The following is a 22,688-nucleotide window of genomic DNA, read 5'->3' on the forward strand; positions in this document are numbered from 1 at the left end:
CACTATGAAATGTCCTTTTTGTGACCTGCAGTATGTATCTACGGTTTTTCATATTCATCTGGCATTTGGATTTCTTCTCTGTATTTATATTCTTTTCTGTTTTCCTTATTGGGCTATATATCTTTTTATTAATTATTTGTAAAATTTCTTGAATTTCAGGAATACTAAACCTTTATGTGGTGTAAATATTTCAGGTCATTTTACAGTTTGGCTTTACTTAAAATTGTCTAACTGGGTAGCAAATTTACCAGAATCCCTTTATGGATTTAGTGTTTCTTTTGTTACTCAGGAAGGTTTTCCCCATCAGATGATCATAAAAGTATCATCCCAAAACTTTTCCAAGAGCATTTACTATGGTATGCTTTTTTTGCTAGTCGATCTGAAAATTATTTTGGTATATAGATTGAGTCAGAGGTATTTATTTTTTTCTCGAAGGAGAGGAAATTGTCCTAACATTATTGTGGATTCATCAAATTGCTCCCACAGATTTGAGATGCCGTTTCTGGACATTATTAGTGTGCATCAATATTCAAGCTCTCATGCATGACCACCCTTAGTATAAGTGCATGCTGAGATGCTTCAGTCATGTCTGACCCTATGTGACCCTAGGGACTGTAGCCCACAAGGCTCCTCTGTCCATGGGGTTCCCCAGGCAAGAATACTGGAGTGGGTTACCATGCTCTCCTCAAGGGCATCTTCCTGACCCAGGGATCGAACTTGCAGTCTCTTACATATCTTGCATTGGCAGGCAGGTTCTTTACCACTAGCACCACCTGGGAAGCCCATCCTACAAGTGAGGCAGTCATAATTAATTCTGGCCAGCGAATCATGAGCTGAACCAGGATGTGCTACTTCTGGACTAAGGAAGCCTGAAGCCCCTTGCAGCCCTTTTCTTTCCCCTTTCCCTGCTGTAATCACGGAGAAGGCCTTGCATTGAGATGGCAGAGTTGTGAGAATGAAGCAGCCTGGATTGTGTAGAGCCTGCGTAATGTTCAGTTTCCCCAGAGTATCTTAGACAGAAGTGGATTTTACACGACATAGAAAGGAGCTTTCTGAGTCAAACCTCCAAAATTTGGGAGGTTTGTTATTTGTTAATGCAACCTAAATCTACCTTATCTTGTTAACTATACCACCTTTAACATATATAAATATCCACATACATATAGTTTCATTTCTTGAGTCTTTACTTTGATCCATCCATCTATTTGCTTGTTCTTATACAAATACCTCCCTGCTTTACTGTAACTTTATAGCAGATTTAATACTCAGGCAAGACCTACATCACTGTTATTATTTTTTTTTTTTTAATTCTGTTAGCTTGACTTAAGCATCAGCTTTTTAAAATAAATTTTTAGAATGCTAGGTAAAAGAACTTGGTTGCATTTTGAATCCTATTGCATTGGATTTATAGATTAATTTGGGAAAATTGACATAACCATACAAAATCCTCTAGCTTTCTTCATATGTCTTGCATGTTTCTCTCCTTCTTTCTTTAGGTAGTTTTATAGATTTTGTTGAGATGTTTGTCCATATTATATTTTAAAACTAATTCTTACTGGTATAGAAGAAGAGAATTGATCTGTGTCTATTTCTGTTGTATGCAGCTTTCACTGAACTCACTTATTAGTTCTGAAAAAAATTAATTGATTTTCCCAAGAGGTCATCCAGGAGTTGCTGTTTCTTAGAGGCCTAGCAAGGCTCCTTATGGGTTCATTTCTAGTCACTAGCTTGGGACAACTCAGCTTATTTGAATCATCTATGGCTTCTTCTACCATCTGTTCCAGGAAGTGTCCTATTTAATAATTCTCCCTCTTGTTCCTATAAGACATTTAGCAAATCTGTTTGTGTAATTCAATTCCTGTGCTATTATTACTTTATGGACTAATTTTTACAGCACTGTGTAGCTTATTTAATATTTCCATACCAGTTTCCCCATCCTCTTGTGAAAACCATTGTGCGTTACTTCTATGCCCTATTATTACAGAGTTTACAACCTAAATACAATCTCCTCAACCCTCGTTGATTATCTTCATAATATTAAGCCCTATATTACCAATTTTACCTTTTACCAAGGTCTTTGTTCATTACCATGTATTTGAACTTTCTACCATTGGACTATTTGTTACCTCACTTTCTTTTCCTATTAGGAACCATGCACTTTTGTATAACCATAGCTGCCTCATAGTGCCATCATTGGAAACTACCCTAGGGACAAAAACTCTTTTTCCCATTACCATGTACCAATCTTCTATAAACTGTGATCCCATGCTTTAAACGCAAAGAAGGATTGAACACTGGCATTTTATTTATCTCATTTAATCTTAAAGCCACCATCTGCAGTAGGCTCTATTATTACCTGCATTTAAACAGAAAACGGGTGTTAAATGATTTTAGCCCCAAGTCACAAAGGTAAGAAGGGTCAGGCCAGTGCCATCCCTCATGTATGCCACCCCACCACATTCACTTGCCCACACATTCTTGCTAGACACCTTCCTACTAACTCTAGTCTGAAGGCCATTTGTGTTAGAAATAAGAAAGAGCTTCAGCCATGATACTCTCTTTCACTTTGCAAATTTTCCAGCCTACACAAAGGTAGAGAGAATAGCAAAAATGAACTTAGATTCAGCTTTGATTGATGTGGTGCCACTTTTGTTTCATGCATCTTCCTTCTAACCCCCCAAATTTTATTTCTGCTGTACTTTAAAGTGAATTCTAGACATCATATCATTTTACTCATAAATAATTTACTATCTGTAACTAATAAAGACTTTATAAAATATAGTCATAACACTATTATCACACCCAACAAAATTAATAGTAATTTCCTAATATCAGATTCTATTTTTAAGAAAAAAAATATTTTGCCAATCATATACATATACAAAAGAAAGACAGTGAAGTCACTCACTCGTGTCTGACTCTTTATGACCCCACTGCCAAGCTCCACTGTCTTGTGGATTTTCCAGCAAGAATGCTGGAGTGGGTTCCATTTCCTTATCCAGGGGATCTTCCCAGCCCAGGGACTGAACCAGGTCTCCCGCACTGCAGGCAGACTCTTTACCGTCTGAGACACCAGTGAAGCCCTTTACATATATAAGGGACACTGAAAAGAATAATAGAATTTCTGTGTATGCTATTTCTTTTTAAAAACAAAATATTTTCCACTGAGTTTATAGGATTGATCTGTAAAAGATAGCTGATTTTTGGTAACATTTATTTCAAGGACTTCATCCAAATTTGCAATGGTTTGTAAATTTGGGTCCTATATTTTGAGGATAAGGACTGATTCCAAATAGAATTGAGCAACTACAATTAACAACTAATTCAGGTATGATATCTTGACTTCCTACTTTTTCATTCCAGTCCCCTATGATGAAAAGGACATCATTTCTCTGGTGTTAGTTCTAGGAGGTCTTATAGGTCTTCACAGAACCATTCAACTTCAGCTTCTTTGGCATTTGTGGTTGGGGCATAGACTTGGATTACTGTGATACTGAATGGTTTGCCTTGGAAACGAACAGAGATCATTCTGTCATTTTTGAGATTGCACCCAGGTATTGCATTTAGGACTTTTTGTTGACTATGATGGCTATTCCATTTCTTCTAAGGGATTCTTGCCCATAGTAGTAGATATAATGGTCATCTGAATTAAACTCACCCATTTCAGTCCATTTTAGTTCACTGATTCCTAAAATGCTGATGTTCACTCTTGCCACTCCTGCTTGACCACTTTTAATTTGCCTTGATCCATGAACCTAACATTCCAGGTTCCTATGCAATACTGCTCTTTACAGCATCGGACTTTACTTCCATTACCAGTCACATCCACAACTGGGTGTTGTTTTCACTTTGGCCCCGTCTCTTCATTCTTTCTGGAGTTATTTCTCCACCCTTCTCCAGTAGCATTTTGGCACTTGCCGACTTGGGGAATTCACCTTTCAGTGTCCTATCTTTTTGCCTTTTCACACTGTTCCTGGGGTTCTTAAGGCAAGAATACTGAAGTGGTTTGCCATTCCCTTCTCCAGTGGACCACATTTTGTCAGAAATCTCCATCATGACCTGTCTGTGTTGGGTGGCCCTACACAACATGACTCAGAGTTTCACTGAGTTAGACAAGGCTGTGGTACATTTGATTACTTTAGTTAGATCTCTGTGATTGTGGTTTTCAGTCTGTCTTCCCTGTAATGAATAAGGATAAGAGGCTTATGGAAGCTTCCTAATGAGAGAGACTGACTGTGGGGGAAAACTGGGTGTTGTTCTGATGGGCGGGGCCATGCTTTTTAATCCAAATTTCTTTGATGGGTGGTGCTGTGTTTCCTCCCTGTTTGTTGGCCTGAGGCCAAATAACCCAGATAACCACAATGGTGTGATCACTTACCTAAAGCCAGACATCCTGGAGTCTGAAGTCAAGTGGGCCTTAGGAAAGATAACTAGGAACAAAGCTAGTGGAGGTGACGGAATTCCAGTTGAGTTCTTTGAAATCCTAAAAGATAATGCTGTGAAAGTGTTGCACTCAATATGTCAGCAAATTTGGAAAACTCAGCAGTGGCCACAGGACTGGAAAAGATCAGTTTTCATTCCAATCCCAAAGAAGGGCAATGCCAAAGAATGTTAAAAGTACCACACAATTGCACTCATCTTAAAGAAGAAAAGTTAAAATTTTACGTAACCTCCCACTGCTTCTGCCTCTATAACTCAGCCTGCTCCTTGCAAAGTCTGGATCACATAGGTCTCAGAAAATGGGGACTCACAATACAAGGAACTAGAGCTTATTTCACTCACCCTTGTCCTGCTCTTTGCAATCACCCAGCCCCTGCAGACCCACAAGCCTGCTTAATTATGCCTGTTCGTGTGTAAAAACTTTATAACTCCTTTGTTTGGGGCTCAGAGCTTGGATTGTTAACTCCTCTGGGCCAGCCGGCATAATAAACCTGAGATCTCCAACTCTTCAAGTGTGGTGCTTGGTTTCTCATAGTACTGGTTTCTGCAACAATCTCACATGATAGCAAAGTAATGCTCAAAATTCTCCAAGTGAGGCTTCAAAAGTCTGTGAACCAAAAACTTCCAGATGTTCAAGATGGATTTAGAGAAAGCAGAGGAACCAGAGATTAAATTACCAACATCCATTGGATCATTGAAAATGCAATAGAGTTCCAGAAAGACATCTACTTCTCCTTTATTGACTACGCCAAAGCCTTTGACTGTGTGGATTACAATAAACTGCAGAAAATTCTTCAAAAGATGGGCATACCAGACAGCCTTACCTGCCTTCTGAAAAATCTGTATGCAGGTCAAGAAGCAACAGTTAGAACCAGACATGGAAGAGTGGACTGGTTCCAAATTGAGAAAGAAGTACATCAAGGCTGTATTGTTGCTGTAAGGAGAGTGCAGAGAAAAAAAGAGCAAGCCGGGCAGTCAGGCAAGAAAAGGAAATTTATTAGAGAGAAAAGAGAGGGCGACTGGCTCTTAAGGAGAACCAGCGTTCTCCCTTTATGACGGAGTCCTTCTTATACCCCACCAATGAAAAATTATTTGAAGGGATGGTCACATAGCCAGAGGTCTGGAATCTGGTCCTCTCGCAGATTTGAGAAGTTAGGCACCAGTGAAATAACATGATGCCATTTGGACAATTTGGTCAGTCTCACACAACACTGTGATTTATTCTTTGTTTGCGAGGTTGACATAATGAGCCATTTTATCAATGAGACCCCATGTGGGTCCTATCAGTCATCCTGCTTATTTCACTTATGTGCAGAGTACATCATGAGAAACGCTGGGCTGGAAGAAGCACAAGCTGGAATCAAGATTGCCAGGAGAAATATCAATAACCTCAGATATGCACATGACACCATCCTTATGGCAGAAAGTGAAGAGGAACTGAAGAGCATCTTGTTGAAAAGTGAAAGAGGAGAGTGAAAAAGCTGGCTTCAAACTCAACATTCAAAAAATGAAGATTGTGCAATCTGCTCCCATCAGTTCATGGCAAACAGATGGGGAAACAACAGAAACAGTGACAGATTTTATTTTTTGGGCTCCAAAATCACTGCAGATGGTGACTGCAGCCATGAAATTAAAAGATGCTTGCTCCTTGGAAGAAAAGCTATGACCAACATAGACAGCATATTAAAAAAAGAGACATTACTTTACCAACAAAGGTCCATCTAGTAAAAGCTTTGGTTTTTCCACTAGTCATGTATGGATGTGAGAGTTGGACTATAAATAAAGCTAAGCACTGAAGAATGGATGCTTTTGAAGAAGACTCTTGAGAGTCCCTGTAAGGAGATCAAACCAGTCCATCCTAAAGGATATCAGTCCTGAATATTCATTGGAAGGACTAATGCTGAAGCTGAAGCTCCAGTACTTTGGCCACCTAATGTGAAGAATTCACTCATTGGAAAAGATTCTGATGCTGGGAAAGATTGAAGGCAGGAGAAGGGGATGACAGGGAATGAGATGGTTGGATGGCATCACTGACTCGATGGACATGAGTTTGAGCAAGTTTCAGGAATTGGTGATGGACAGGAAGCCTGGCGTGCTGCAGTCCACTGGGTTGCAAAGAGTCAGACACAACTCAGAACAACTCAGCTGTTGTTGTTATGTCAGCTAAGGTATGATTGTCTCTGCCGGCAAAATTCACCTTTCTCTTTCTCACCTGTAAGTACAGATTGGATACTGATCTCATGTTCCTTGCAATACTCTTAGTTGTATAGTTGTCTTTAAGCCCAGGACAGAAATGACTGTTTTTCATGATAAGTGGACCACACTATGCTTTACATATGTAATAAATTCTTTTAAACCACACTTTGTAAAAGCACACCTGGCCTCTAATGGTAATTGTCATACATTCTTGGGTGTGGTAATCTCAAGGTACAGATGCATCAAACGGGTATCTGGAAAGAGATTTGCAAATAATTTAAGGTTACTCTCATTTTGGATCTGACAAATGTGTAGCCAAGAGGAGCTCGAGGTCCATTTTATTGCAACTGGCACTATTCCTATAAACTGATTCATTTTATCTGTTAGCATCCATGCTTTAAACAATATTTTTTTGTGTGAAATTAAATTCATTTTTGTAAAAATTAAAACTGCACGGTCTGGTTTCATTATTTACTATTAGGCAGTGCTACTTCGTTATACACATGCAAAGAGTACTTAAAATTTCCTCTCCTTTTCAGTAAGGGATGCCCAACGCATCCCTTCTTTTTCATTACAGTAAAACAGTTTATTTGCAGTCCACTGTTGCTATTTTTGCTATCATTGAATAGAGGATGCATATTTTAATTATTGGCCACTTTTCTCTTTAGAAAGAAACCAAATGCGCCAACCCGTTACTTGGCAGTAGCCAGTGAGGCTCTGATTATGCAACATTGGGTCACTGCTTATCTTCAACACTGCCGTCCGGAAGAAAGGACGGCCGTTGCCAAGGCAACCGACGCCCCGGGCAACGGCGAGTCTAGGCGGAAGGGGGCGTGGCCTCGGTGGCCCGGGCCTGTAAGAGGCGGGCCGCCGCCGGCGCAGCGGGCCGGGTAGGTCTGCGGGCCGGGCGGGCCTCTCGGCGCACCATCTGGGAAGGCCGGGTCTGCGAGCCCGCCGCGCCCTTCTCCGTAGCTCCGGGAAGAGCCCGGCTCTGCGTCCCGGCATGGCGGGCGGGCGCCGCGGCCCGCTGTTCGCGGCGCTCCTGGCCGCCTGGGTCGTGGCGGTGGCGGAGGCGGAGGCCGACCTGGAGCAGGCCGCGCTGCCGCCGGAGCGGAGCCTGGTGCGGCCCATGACAGCTTCCAACTGGACGCTGGTGATGGAGGGCGAGTGGATGCTGAAATTGTGAGTGTGCCTGCCCGCCCCCGCCGCACGGTTCCAAGCCAGCACTGCCCAAGGTCTCGACCTGGGCCCAGACCCACGCAGACAGGGACTTGCCTGGCCTGGCTGAGCCCAACCTCCCCGCTGCGCAGGCGTGTCTGGCCTGCCCCATGAGGGCCCTGGGTGTAGGGCGTCACCCTGCCTGGCTTCTCCGCTGCTTTGGGAGGAAGTGTTTTATGGCTGGGGTGGGTAAGCGGTTTACCCAGGGGATGAAGGGGAACAGAAATCCTAAGGGATTGGATTTAGGTCCTACCTGAATTGTCTAGTGGTTTTCCCTACTTTCTTCAATTTAAGTATGAATTTGGCAATGAGGAGTTCATGATCTGAGCCACAGTCAGCTCCCAGTCTTGTTTTTGCTGATTGTATAGAGCTTCTCTATCTTTGGATGCAAAGAATATAAACAATCTGATTTCTGTATTGGCCATCTGGTGATGTCCATGTGTAGCATCTTCTCTTGTGCTGTTGGAAGAAGGTTTTTGCTGTGACCAGTGCGTTTTCTTGGCAGAACTCTGTTAGACTTTGCCCTGCTTCATTCTGTACTCCCAAGGCTAAATTTGCCTGTTACTCCATGTATTTCTTGACTTCCTACTTTTGTATTCCAGTCCCCTGTAATGAAAAGGACATCTTATTTGGGTGTTAGTTCTAGAAGGTCTTGTAAGTCGTCATAGAACTGTTCAACTTCAGCTTCTTCAGCATTACTTGTCAGGGCATAGACTTGGGTTACTGTGATATTGAATGGTTTGCCTTGGAAATGAACAGAGATCATTCTGTCATTTTTGAAATTGCATCCAAGTACTGCATTTTGGACTCTTTTGTTGACTATGAGGGCTACTCCAGTTCTTCTAGGGATTTTTGCCCACAGCACCTGAAGAACTATGGATGGAGGTTTGTGACATTATACAGGAGGCACTGATCAAGACCATCCCCAAGAAAAAGAGATGCAAAATAGGTGTCTGAGGAGGCCTTACAAATAGCTGTGAAAAGAAGAGAAGTGAAAGGCAAAGGAGAAAAGAAAAGATACACCCCTTTGAATGCAGAGTTCCAAAGAATATCAAGGAGAGATAAGAAAGCCTTCCTCAGTGATCAGTGCAAAGAAAGAGGAAAACAATAGGAAGGGAATGACTAGAGATCTCTTCAAGAAAATTAGAGATACCAAGGGAACATTTCAGGCACAAATGGGCACAATAAAGGACAGAAACAGTATGGACTTAACAGAAGCAGAAAATATTAAAAAGAGGTGGCAAAAATACACAGAAGAACTATGTAAAAGAGATGTTCATGGCCCAGATAACCACGATGGTGTGATCACTCACTTAGAACCAGACATCCTGCAATGCGAAGTCAAGAGGGTCTCAAGTATCACTACGAACAAAGCTTGTTGAGGTGATGGAATTCCAGCAGAGCTATTTCAAATCCTAAAAGATGATGTTGTTAAAGTGCTGCACTCAATATGCCAGCAAACTTGGAAAACTAAGCAGTGGCCACTGGACTGGAAAAGGTCAGTTTTCATTCTAATCCCAAAGAAAGACAATGCCAAAGAATGCTCAAACTACCACACAGTTGCACTCATCTCACATGCTAGCAAAGTAATGCTCAAAATTCTCCAAGCCAGGCTTCAACAGTATGTGAACCATGAACTTCCAGATGTTCAAGCTGGATTTAGAAAAGACAGAGGAACCAGAGATCAAATTGCCATCTGTTGGTTCATCAAAGCAAGAGAGTTCCAGAAATATATCTATTTCTTCTTTATTGATTGTGCCAAAGCCTTTGACTATATGGATTACAACAAACTTTGGAAAATTCTTAAAGAGATGGGAATACCAGACCACCTTACCTGCCTCCTGAGAAATCTGTATGCAGGTCAAGATGCAGCAGATAGGGCTGGACATGGAGAATGTTTGGGCTCTGATTCAGGATGACACTTGTAAGCTATATAGACACTTGAGATCTTTTAGAAGTTCTCTTTCCATCAAGTTCACTTCAGAATAGGTCAATACAAAGTGAGGCTATAAAGGAAAGGGGATTTAAACCATTATGTATATCCAAATTCAAGAATCTGTGTGCTTATCCTGAAGAAAATTTGGCTCTTTGTGATACTCCTTTGACAAAATTCAACATTTAAAAAATAAAATTTAACTTCAGTACTATTATAGACCTACTATAAATTTCTAGGAATTTTTTCAAGCATCCAATAAGTTAGCACTTTGTTTAGATGAACTGGTCAGAATAAATGGAGATTGTTAAGTATCCACTGGTGATATATTTAATATCTCTAAAGAAGAAAATTAGGAGGCTTTCTGATAATGTTAGGTTGGCAAAAATTTTGTTCACAATGGCCCAACCCAGTATTAAAATTTTAACATTATTTTGAATGACAGTTCTTCATTTGTTCATTTGTTTATATGCTACCTCTCCTCTGGGAATTTTTTCTTTTCTGTCCCAATTCGTACCAAGCTCCTATAACACAATTCTTGGTTAGATCAGTGTCAATAATTTATTTTTAAGGACTTAGCAGTGTCTGTTTTCTCCAAGATCCAAAAAAACCCTATTGTAAAATTTAATTTGTTGTGTTTTCTTTGTCTTTCAAACACTCAATTTTTTGTATCCTTGCAGTTGAATTTTCAATTTTTAAAAAAGCACTTCTCTGTTAAAGAAAAATATCAACTAAAACTATATTTGTTGTATTTACCATTTCTGTTCTGAAACCTTTTTTAAAACCTGAAAAATTCTCCCCAAAATATATATACATATATATACACACACACACATATATATATATATATATACATATATATGTATATTTTTACTTTACAATATTGTATTGGTTTTGCCATACATCAACATGAATCCACCATGGGTGTACACGTGTTCCCCATCCTGAACCCCCCTCCCACCACCCTCCCCATACCATCCCTCTGGGTCATCCCAGTGCACCAGCCCAGAGCATCCTGTATCATGCATGGAACCTGGTCTGGCGATTCGTTTCACATATGATATTATACATGTTTCAAAGCCATTCTCCCAAATCATCCCACCCTTGCCCTCTCCCACAGAGTCCAAAAGACTGTTCTATACATCTGTGTCTCTTTTGCTGTCTCGCATACAGGGTTATCATTACCATCTTTCTAAATTCCATATATACGCGTTAGTATACTGTATTGGTGTTACAGATGGCTAACAAACACATAAAAAAATGCTCAACATCACTCATTATCAGAGAAATGCAAATCAGAACCACAATGAGGTACCATTTCACGCCAGTCAGAATGGCTGCAATCCAAAAGTCTACAAGCAATAAATGCTGGAGAGGGTGTGGAGAAAAGAGAACCCTCTTACACTGTTGGTGAGAATGCAAACTAGTACAGCCACTATGGAGAACAGTGTGGAGATTCCTTAAAAACCTGGAAATAGAACTGCCATACGACCCAGCAATCCCACTGTTGGACATACACACTGAGGAAACCAGAATTAAAAGAAACCCAATGTTCATCGCAGCACTGTTTATAATAGCCAGGACATGGAAGCAATAGATGTCCATCAGCAGACGAATGGATAAGAAAGCTCTGGTACATATACACAATGGAGTATTCAGATCAGATCAGATCAGTCGCTCAGTCGTGTCTGACTCTTTGAGACCCCATGAATCGCAGCACGCCAGGCCTCCCTGTCCATCACCAACTCCCAGAGTTCACTCAGACTCACGTCCATCGAGTCAGTGATGCCATCCAGCCATCTCATCCTCTGTCGTCCCCTTCTCCTCCTGCCCCCAATCCCTCCCAGCATCAGAGTCTTTTCCAATGAGTCAACTCTTCGCATGATGTGGCCAAAGTACTGGAGTTTCAGCTTTAGCATCATTCCTTCCAAAGAAATCCCAGGGCTGATCTCCTTTAGAATGGACTGGTTGGATCTCCTTGCAGTCCAAGGGACTCAAGAGTCTTCTCCAACACCACAGTTCAAAAGCATCAGTTCTTCGGCACTCAGCCTTCTTCACAGTCCAACTCTCACATCCATACATGACCACAGGAAAAACCATAGCCTTGACTAGAAGAACCTTTGTTGGCAAGGTAATGTCTCTGCTTTTGAATATGCTATCTAGGTTGGTCATAACTTTCCTTCCAAGGAGTAAGCATCTTTTAATTTCATGGCTGCAGTCACTATCTGCACTCAGCCATTATAAAGAATACATTTGAATCAGTTCTAATGAGGTGGATGACTAGAGCCTATTATACAAAGTAAAGTAAGCCAGAAAGAAAAACACCAATACAATATACTAACATTTTCTTTAATGCTGTGGACTTTTTGTACATTCAGTTTTTCTGTTTGTATTTAATTTCATATATTCTTTTATACATTTTACTCCTGTTTCTGCCGTGTTTCTATGATTGGCTTGCTGTTTCTTTCTCTTAACCTCTTCTGAAAAGTTTGTTCTTTCTTGGGTTAGGGAAGATTATCTAATCTTTAAATGCTCTTCTGATATTTTATTTTCTCTATTCTCATTGTTTCATAATATTATTCATTCAATTGCCTTGTTCAGTTCAGTTCAGTTGCTCAGTCATGTCCGACTCTTTGTGACCCCATGAATCGCAGCACGCCAGGCCTCCCTATCCATCACCATCTCTGGAGTTCACTCAAACTCACATCCATTGAGTCAGTGATGCCATCCAGCCATCTCATCTTCTTTCGTATCCTTCTCCTCCTGCCCCAACTCCTCCCAGCATCAGAGTCTTTTCCAATAAGTCAACTCTTCACATGAGGTGGCCAAAGTACTGGAGTTTCAGCTTTAGCATCATTCCTTCCAAAGAACACCCAGGGCTGGTCTCCTTCAGAATGGACTGTTTGGATCTCCTTGCAGTCCAAGGGACTCTCAAGAGTCTTCTCCAACACCACAGTTCAAAAGCATCAATTCTTTGGCACTGGGCTTTCTTCACAGTCCAACTCTCACATCCATACATGACCACCGGAAAAACCATAGTCGTTAGATAGTTATAATTTCTTGCAGTTTCATTGATTGTCATGATTTGTTGATTGAAAGTATAAAAGATAGTCATTAGATGCCTGTGATGTGTCAGATTCAAAGTTAGGGACTTGAGAACATGAAGATGAATGAATTACACTTCTCAGTTTCAGGAGACTGGCAGTCTACTGTGTGTGAAGGAGATAAGTAGCATAGGAAGCACTTGTTTAGCAAATATTTAATGGGTGCTTCCTTTCTGTTGAGTGTTCCTCAGCAATTCTCACCAGATACTATTGACATTTTGGCTTACACAGCTGTTTGATATGTGAGGATGGCTCACACACTGCAAAACCTTTGGTACCCCTGGTATCCCATGACATCCTAGCAGTCATGTGACATCAACAAAGTTTTAGTCCATCCCCTATACACACTTCTAAGTGCTTCTGATTAGAAACCACTGCCCTGGGTACTGTTATGGATAAACATGCAAAAGAGGAGCTTATAGGCTAACGTAGAAGTATCAGTATTTGATTTCAGATTGTTTCCACATCATCTCCATTGTCATCATTGTCATTTCAATCACATTAAACAGTTACATTGCTCACATCACATGTTCTGAATGCCCTGTCTCAGAATTTGAGCATTACAGCAATCTGGTGCAGTATCATTATTCTCATTCTCATTAACAGAGGAGTTAAAACTGGGAAGGTTAAAGCTGTAAGCCGTATCTTTGATAAGTGGTGGGTATGGCTAGGACTAGAATGCTCGCCTGAACTTTACAGTCCCCAGTACAAGCTGAGGAGAGTAGCTATGCCATGGGGAAACCTGGAGGAAGGCACATAGCCTGGCTGACTTGTGCTTAGGCTCTCAGTACCTGATCCATGTAAGGGGAAGCCTTTTCCCTAAAGGATTCAGAGGCCCACCTATGGATTTACCATCTCTCTAAATTCTGCAAATGAAGAGCATTGCTTTGAGCTCATTTCTGACACCTCACCATTCAGACAGGTGCCTGCCTTCCCTGTACCCCAACCAATAGGAAACTTCTTTCTCACTGTGCCTTTTTTGTATCTCAGATCAGATCAGATCAGATCGGTCGCTCAGTCGTGTCCGACTCTTTGCGACCCCATGAATTGCAGCACGCCAGGCCTCCCTGTCCATCACCAACTCCCGGAGTTCACTCAGACTCATGTCCATTGAGTCAGTGATGCCATCCAGCCATCTCATCCTCTGTCGTCCCCTTCTCCTCTTGCCCCCAATCCCTCCCAGCATCAGAGTCTTTTCCAATGAATCAACTCTTCGAATGATGTGGCCAAAGTACTGGAGTTTCAGCTTTAGCATCATTCCTTCCAAAGAAATCCCAGGGCTGATCTCCTTTAGAATGGACTGGTTGGATCTCCTTGCAGTCCAAGGGACTCTCAAGAGTCTTCTCCAACACCACAGTTCAAAAGCATCAGTTCTTCGGCACTCAGCTTTCTTCACAGTCCAACTCTCATATCCATACATGACCACAGGAAAAACCATAGCCTTGACTAGACGAACCTTTGTTGGCAAAGTAATGTCTCTGCTTTTGAATATGCTGTCTAGGTTGGTCATAACTTTCCTTCCAAGGAGTAAGCGTCTTTTAATTTCATGGCTGCAGTCACCATCTGCAGTGATTTTGGAGCCCAGAAAAATAAAGTCTGACACTGTTTCCACTCTTACCCCATTTATTTCCCATGAAGTGATGGGACCGGATGCCATGATCTTTGTTTTCTGAATGTTGAGCTTTAAGCCAACTCTTTCACTCTCCACTTTCACCTTCATCAAGAGGCTTTTGAGTTCCTCTTCACTTTCTGCCGTAAGGGTGGTGTCATCTGCATATCTGAGGTTATTGGTATTTCTCCCGGCAATCTTGATTCCAGCTTGTGTTTCTTCCAGTCCAGCGTTTCTTGTGATGTACTCTGCATAAAAGTTAAATAAGCAAGGTGACAATATACAGCCTTGACGTACTCCTTTTCCTCTTTGGAACCAGTCTGTTGTTCCATGTCCAGTTCTAACTGTTGCTTTCTGACCTGCATACAAATTTCTCAAGAGGCAGATCAGGTGGTCTGGTATTCCCATCTCTTTCAGAATTTTCCACAGTTTTTGTTTGTATCTATCGTGGCCGTATTTCACAATTCATAAATTAATTTATATGTTTTTGTACTTGATTATTTTCTTATTCTTCCTGTAGACGATAAGCTTTTAAGTAGAGGAACAGAGTTTTTCTTTTTTCTGTTTATCTACAAAATCATAATAACTGTCAAATTCTAGGTGTTCAATAAATACTTTTGACTCAGTGAATGAACAAATAATATATTTTAATCTTTAATCAAGATCTAGTGTATCACTGAAGGAACAGTGGTTTCCTGGTATCCTTGGTACTCGAGGATATTCACTATCATCTCCCCTTTGTTCATTGATATAATACATATTTGTTGTGACCTGGAATGCGCCAGGCTCTGTTTTAGGTTACAAGCAAGGCACCAGTTGCTGCCTTTGTGGAGTATTAATTCTAGTGAAATTATTAAATTTCTCTAGCAGGTGTCATGGTTTTCACAGAGCTGTCAATTTTTATTTTTTCTCTACATTTTATGATAGCATGTCTTAGAAATGATCTTCTAAGAAAGAGAATTGAGCATAATACTTTCAACTCTTGGCTAATAAGAGTTTATCCAGATTTTCCAGAAAGAAGAATAGCACTTATAGTTAAGGCATTATTTGTTGACATTGTGATTTGGTTTTATATAGAAACATGAACCTAGTATATGGATGTTGTCTTCAATGTTACAGATTCTTCTGAGTATGTTGGTCAAAGTAAGTTCAAAGTGAAAATTAACTGTATCTGTCATGGTTCACGGAGAAGGCAATGGCACCCCACTCCAGTACTCTTGCCTGGAAAATCCCATGGATGGAAGAGCATGGAAGGCTGCAGTCCACGGGGTCACTGAGGGTCGGACACGACTAAGCGACTTCACTTTCACTTTTCACTTTCCTGCATTGGAGAAGGAAATGGCAACCCACTCCAGTGTTCTTGCCTGGAGAATCCCAGGGACAGGGGAGCCTGGTGGGCTGCTGTCTATGGGGTCGCACAGAGTCGGACACGACTGAAGCGACTTAGTAGTAGTAGTAGTCATGGTTCATTTCATGTCTACAAGGATAAGAAACGAGAATGTACTGGGAAACACTGGTAAAGTTTAAGTCAAGACAAAAGAAAAATTGACCATTATTGGGGAATAAAAATTATTTTTCATGAAATTTTATTTCTAGAAAATATATTTAATTCTTTCTCTTGAAATGTTTAGTATGCTTAGTGAAATCTCATACAAAATTCAGTGAGTTTATGCAGTCACAGACTCAGGGGCCTTCAACCACCTTACATGTAGCAGATGTACACGTGTGATTTGTACGTGAATACCAATATAGAGAACAAAAGCTCGCTGTTGAATTCTGTTTCCCAGTAATGGTTAAAAACACTAGACTGACACCTAAGTTCATGGATTTAGCAATATTTTGCTTTCTGGAATATATAATACTTCAAATGTCTTTATGAAGCATACTAATTTTACATGCCACTGTCACCTTCAAAAAGTTTAAAAATGCTCTTTTCCAGTTTCCATGACTATAAAGGTACTAATTCCTCTTGGAGAATTTTAAAGGATTAATTTATATGTAAAAGACAAAATTAGAGCAGGTCAACTCTATTATAGTTCTTAGAAGACTGCCACTATGACCTGTTTTTTAATATAAATGTGTTCAGTCCATTGTAATTAGTCTTATTCATGTATATGTACTTAAAACAAATTACATTTATCTATGCATAATGAGGGAGAGGAAGGGAGGGTGGGAACGAGGAAGAGACACAGAAGAGGGTAGGGGAGAAGAGGGAGAGGGAGAGAAAAGAGAAACATCATTAGGATCATGGTGCTTTTCCTTCTTTTTATTCTTTTGGGCCCTGGAGGTATTTTACTTATACTTCAGTTTAGTCACTTAGTCGTGTCCGACTCTTTGCGACTTCATGGACTGCAGCATGCCAGACTTCCCTGTCCATCACCAACTCCCAGAGCTTGCTCAAACTCAAGTCCATGGAGTTGGTGATGCCATCAAACCATCTCATCCTCTGTCATCCCCTTCTCCTCCCGCTTTCAATCTTTCCCAGCATCAGGGTCTTTTCAAATGAGTCAGCTCTTCACATCAGGTGGCCAAAGTAATGGAGTTTTACCTTCAGCATCAGTCCTTCCAATGAATATTCAGGACTGATTTCCTTTAGGATTGACTGGTTGGATCTCCTTCCAGTCCAAGGGACTCTCAAGAGTCTTCTTCAACACCACAGTTCAAAAGCATCAATTCTTCGGTGGTCAGCTTTCTTTATGGTCCAACTCTCACATTCATACATGACCACTGGAAAAACCATAGCTTTGACTAGATGCATCTTTGTTGTCAAAGTAAAGTCTCTGCTTTTTAATATGCTGTTTAGGTTGGTCGTAGCTTTTCTTCCAAGGAGCAAGCCTCTTAATTTCATGGCTGCAGTCACCATCTGCAGTGATTTTAGAGCCCAAGAAAATAAAATCTTATAGAATCTTGTAGTAGATTCTAAACTCAGCATTCAGAAAGCTAAGATGATAGCATTGGACCCCATCACTCCATGGCAAATTGAAGAGGGAAAAGAGGAAACAATGACAGATTTTATTTTCTTGGGCTCTAAAATCACTACAGATGGTGACTGCAGCCATGAAATTAAAAGACTCTTGGCTATGACAAACCTAGACAGCATCTTAAAAAGCAGAGACATCACTTTCCAACAAAGGTCTGTATAATCAAAGCTGTGGTTTTTCCAGTAGTCATGTATGAATTTGAGAGTTGGACCATCAAGAAGGCCGAGCACCGAAGAATTGGTGCTTTCAAACTGCACTAGAGGAGACTCTTGAGAGTCCCTTCGACTGCAAGGACATGAAAACAGTCAATTCTAAAGGAAATCAGTCCTGAGTATTCATTGAAAGGACTGACGCTGAAGCTGAAGCTCCAATACTTTGGCCACCTGATGTGAAGACCTGATTCACTGGAAAAGACCCTAATACTGGGGAAGACTGAGGGCATGAGGGGAAGGGGACGACAGAGGATGAAATGGTTTGAAGGAAGCTTGGTGTACTGTAGACCGCACTGTGGTCCTTGGGGTGGCAAAGAGATGGATAAGACTTAGCAACTGAACAATGAACAACAGACTCTAAATGAGATCATTTAGATACAAAACAATATTAGTAACTTTAAAAGTTGCAACAACAATAGACCAGTTCGCATGATGCACTGTGCATATCAGTTAAACAAGCAGGGTGACAATATACAGCCTTAACGTACTCCTTTCCCAATTTGGAATCAGTCTGTTGTTCCATGTCTGGTTCTAACTGTTACTTCTTGACCTCCATACAGATTTCTAAGGAGGCAGGTAAGGTGGTCTGGTATTCCCATCTCTTTCAGAATTTTCTATAGTTTGTTGTGATCTACACAGTCAAAGGCTTTAGTGTAATCAATAAAAGAGAAGTAGATGTTTTTCTGGAATTCTCTTGCTTTTTCGATGATCCAGCGGATGTTGGCAATTTAATCTCTGGTCCCTCGCATTTTCTAAATCCAGCGTGAACATCTGGAAGTTCACAGTTCACGTACTGTGAAGCCTGGCTTGGAGAATTTTGAGCATTACTTTACTAGCATGTGAGATGAGTGCAATTGTGTGGTAGTTTAAGCATTCTTTGGCATTGCCTTTCTTTGGGATTGGAATGAAAACTGACCTTTTCCAGTCCAGTGGCCACTGCTTAGTTTTCCAAGTTTGCTGGCATATTGAGTGCAGCACTTTCACAGCATCATCTTTCAGGATTTGAAATAGCTCAACTGGAATTCCATCACCTCCACTAACTTTGTTCATAGTGATGCTTCCTAAGTCCCAGTGGACTTCACATTCTAGGATGTTTGGCTCTAGGTGAGTGATCACAACATCATGGTTATCTGTGTCATGAAGATCTTTTTTGTACAGTTCTTCTGTGTATTCTTGCCACCTCTTCTTAATATCTTCTCTTTCTGTTAGGTCCATACCATTCTGTCCTTTATTGTGCCCAGTTTTGCATGAAATGTTCTGTTGGTGTCTCTAATTTTCTTGAAGAGATCTGTAGTCTTTCCCATTCTATTGTTTTTCTCTTTCTTCTTCTATTGTAAGGTTCAGATGAGCTTGCTAATGCACCATAAAAATGTCTCTGAAACCAAACCACTTATTACAGATGTCATTTACTCTAATGATTTTCTTCATATGTGTCTGCTTTATATGCATCATCTAATCTCTCAATAACCTTCTAAGGTAGCTGCTGTTACTATCTCATTTAACATTTGAGAAAGCTGAGGCATGGAGGGATTATTAACTTGCTCAAAGTCACATGCTTAATTTGTAGTTGGTCTTTCTGATTCCTTCAGCAGAATTCTTATCCAATATATTGAAATCCCTCTTGAAATGGACTTAATAATAAAATGCTCCTTTTTACCCTAGAGTTTACCAATTGTTTACCCCAATCTAGTCTGCCATTTGGATATTTAGAAAATAACAAAGTTTCTCAGGTGAAGAATATAACTTTCTTTAAAGTTGGCTCATTTTCTTATTCTGTAAACATTTATTGAGCACTTACTATATACCAGGATGTATTTTGCCTTGGAAATGTAGGGATAAAAGTGCCTATAGAAAAATCCACGTTCAAAGATGTCATGTCAGCAGATTGTTCCTTGGACTATGTTCTCTGGTCCCTGTCGCCTAAACATGAGGGCTTCGACAGTGAGCTGTAATAGCATGATTAGTGACTTTTTAGAATGATCTTGGACTTGGCTATTCTAGTCTTTTTTTAAAGATGGAACTAGACAGGGCTGGCCTTCTACCTCTTCTCTTTGCTTCCATCTTATTCTTCCCTGATCCATTATCCACAGAAGTGCTGGGTGAGTTTTACAAAATGTAAATCTGACCATAATTCTCTTACCTCCATAGGGCTAACCAGAGAGCTTCAAATATAGTGCTCACCCCTTATACAACTCTTAAATGCTCATTTCTCTGCATTTTCACATATATTGTTTACTCTGCTTTGATGAGGACATTCCTGATTCCTCTCTGGCTGCTAACTCCTACTTTAGCACAGATGTTCTTTTTCTTTGGGCCCTTCTGAGATCACCCAGCTTCTGAGGGTCTCTATAGCATCTTTTCTGTACTCATATTTGCCTCTTGGATTCTAATTACCTCTTTGAGCTGTAAAATCCATAAGGAGAGGAGATGCATTAGTCTTCTCCAGAGTTGTAGCCTTAGCTTCTAAGGTGGTCCTTGGAAAAAAATAAATGTAAATAGCAGAGTTCTAATTAAAGACACATGTTTTTCTAACTCTTTAGTGTCAAGAGTTGGTTTAGCTATAGCTTATACTTTCTTTCTCAAAATGCTTTTCAGAACTGCCACAGAGCTTTGGAAGTGACTCACGTTCTGGGGACCCACTAGCTACAAGTCTTCTGGTCTTTGCTCATCACATTTATAGCTTTTATGGATTTGAAACTGGTTTAGCTAGTTTATGGGTATCCTTTTGAAAATTATCCTTCTTTAGTAGCACTTTCAAAATAATGTTCATCCTCAAATATCAAAAAGTATCTGTAAAGTGATAAAATTTGTGTTGATTATAGCAATAACATTGAAATAAAGTATTTTAAGTGTATAATAATTGTGAAAAATCTTAAACTTGGTGAATTTTCCCCTAGGAAATTGATATTCATGACATTAAATTCTAGGGGGGAAATATACTTCTGTATCAAGCAACTTTGGAAAAACTTGCTTTTGTGCCTCCTTTTAGTTAAGAATTTGTCAGTTTAAATACTCTGTTTCTCTATTTTGTTTTATTGATGTTTTTATGTGTATTGAATAGCTATTATTCTTTTATAGTTATGCCCCTTGGTGTCCATCCTGTCAGCAGACTGATTCAGAATGGGAGACATTTGCAAAGAATGGTGAAATACTTCAGATCAGTGTGGGGAAAGTAGATGTCATTCAAGAACCAGGTACTGTAAATGTTGAACATTAAATACAAAAGTGTGTTGCTTTTAATTTGAAATTTCTCACACATGCAGAAAGTTGAAAGACTAGAATATTGATTACCATAAACTGACTACCTAAAATCAACAAACAATATTTTAGCATATATGTATCTGTTTGTGTATTCATATTTACACATACAGATGTGTGTATATATTTTTATGGTTTTTTTGCTAAGTCATTTGAATGTAAGTTGCAAACATCGTGAGACTTCACCCTTCAATACTTCAGCATATTAATGTGTCCTTAATTATTTTCCATGTCTTTTTATAGTTTTTTAAACCAGGATCCAGTCAAGATTCACCAGTTACATTTCATTGTTAAGTGTTTTTAGTCTCTATCAATCTAGAATACTCCGTTTTTTTTCCATGCCATTATTATTCTGAAGAGAACAAGCTAGGGATTTTCCTAGATGTTTCTTTATTGGTGACATTTAACTTGCTCTTATATTTTCTGCATATTCTGTAAACTTGAACTTCTGTCTAAAGGGATGATTTGAGTTAAACACTTCCGGAGGAGTGATGCTGTGACTTTATATTGTATCCCATCAGAAGACATGTACTGTCATGTTGAGTTTGAGCACTTGGTTAAGGTGATGACACTACACATCTCAATTATAAAGAAAGACCACACTTTATAGCTGGCAGGTAATCTATGGGGTGATACTTTAGGGTTTTAAGATCTGTGATGATCTTACCTGAACAAGATATTTTATTAAGAGTTCCAGAATGGTAAGTTTCTAATTCTTTCACCACCTACATTCATTAGTTGTTAATGATGAAAATTAAATAATAATGAAATAATGAATGAATAATGGAAATGAATAATAATGAAAAAATTATAGTGATGCAATTTTTCAAAAGAGGGAGATACAGACTTGAATTCTGGAAAAATACAATAAATTTGTATTTATAGTTTAAAAATAACTGTAATATATGTAAATTTAGAAGAGTTGGGTTTTTATGATTTAAATCTCAAATTTGACAATTTTCAAACTGTATAAGTAATTTTTTCCTATCTACATTTAATTTCTACCTGTTGCATCCTTTCACAGGAAATAAAAAGATAGTAGATATGGAAATATAGCTCTTCCTTCTCTGTAGTAGCTGTGAGTCTAACAATCAAAAAATAATGAATTACCAGTTACATGGACAACAAAATGAATGGTGTCAGTTAATATCTATGTGTTGACAAACCCATGGAGAGAGATTTCTGCTACAAGCTCTGAGTCCTTAAGCCTCCGCCTTTTTTAAGCATTTAATCCAAAACCACTAATGCCTATCTGCTATTTAGAGATGGACAATTACCATTATTGGGCTTCCCTGGTGGCTCAGACAGTAAATAATCTGCCTGCAAGGCAGGAGACCCGGGTTTGATCCCTGGACCAGGAAGATCCCCTGGAGGAGGGAATGGCTACTCACTCCAGTATTCTTGTCTGGAGAATTCCTTAGATAAATTAGCTTGGCAGGCTATAGTTCATGGGTTTGCAAACAGTCGGCCACGACTGAGGGGACTAACAGTTATCATTATTAGTTGATGATTTGGGCTATTATATGGGCTTCCCTGATAGCCCAGTTGGTAGAGAATCCCCTGGTTCCATTCCTGGGTCAGGAAGATCCACTGAAGAAGGGAAAGGCTACCCACTCCAGTATTCTTGGGCTTCCCTTGTGGCTCAGGTGGTAAAGAATCAGCCTGCAATGAGGGAGACCTGGGTTCCATCCCTCAGTTGGGAAGATCCTCTGGAGAAAGGAAAGGCTACCCACTTCA

At 40.0% G+C, this 22,688-nt stretch overlaps 1 protein-coding gene across 1 annotated transcript in view; it reads left to right on the forward strand.

Moving 5' to 3' along the window:
• The first annotated feature begins 7,490 nt into the window (after positions 1-7,490).
• Positions 7,491-22,688, forward strand: part of TMX4 (thioredoxin related transmembrane protein 4) — a 56,116-nt gene continuing 40,918 nt past the window's right edge. The window contains exons 1-2 of the mRNA XM_027560331.1: positions 7,491-7,818; positions 20,772-20,887. Of these exons, the coding sequence (XP_027416132.1) occupies positions 7,640-7,818; positions 20,772-20,887 (295 nt within the window). The 5' untranslated portion in view covers positions 7,491-7,639. The remainder of the gene's footprint in view (positions 7,819-20,771; positions 20,888-22,688) is intronic.

The sequence above is a fragment of the Bos indicus x Bos taurus genome, chromosome 13 (genome assembly GCF_003369695.1).
Source record: "Bos indicus x Bos taurus breed Angus x Brahman F1 hybrid chromosome 13, Bos_hybrid_MaternalHap_v2.0, whole genome shotgun sequence".
Lineage (NCBI taxonomy): Eukaryota > Metazoa > Chordata > Mammalia > Artiodactyla > Bovidae > Bos > Bos indicus x Bos taurus.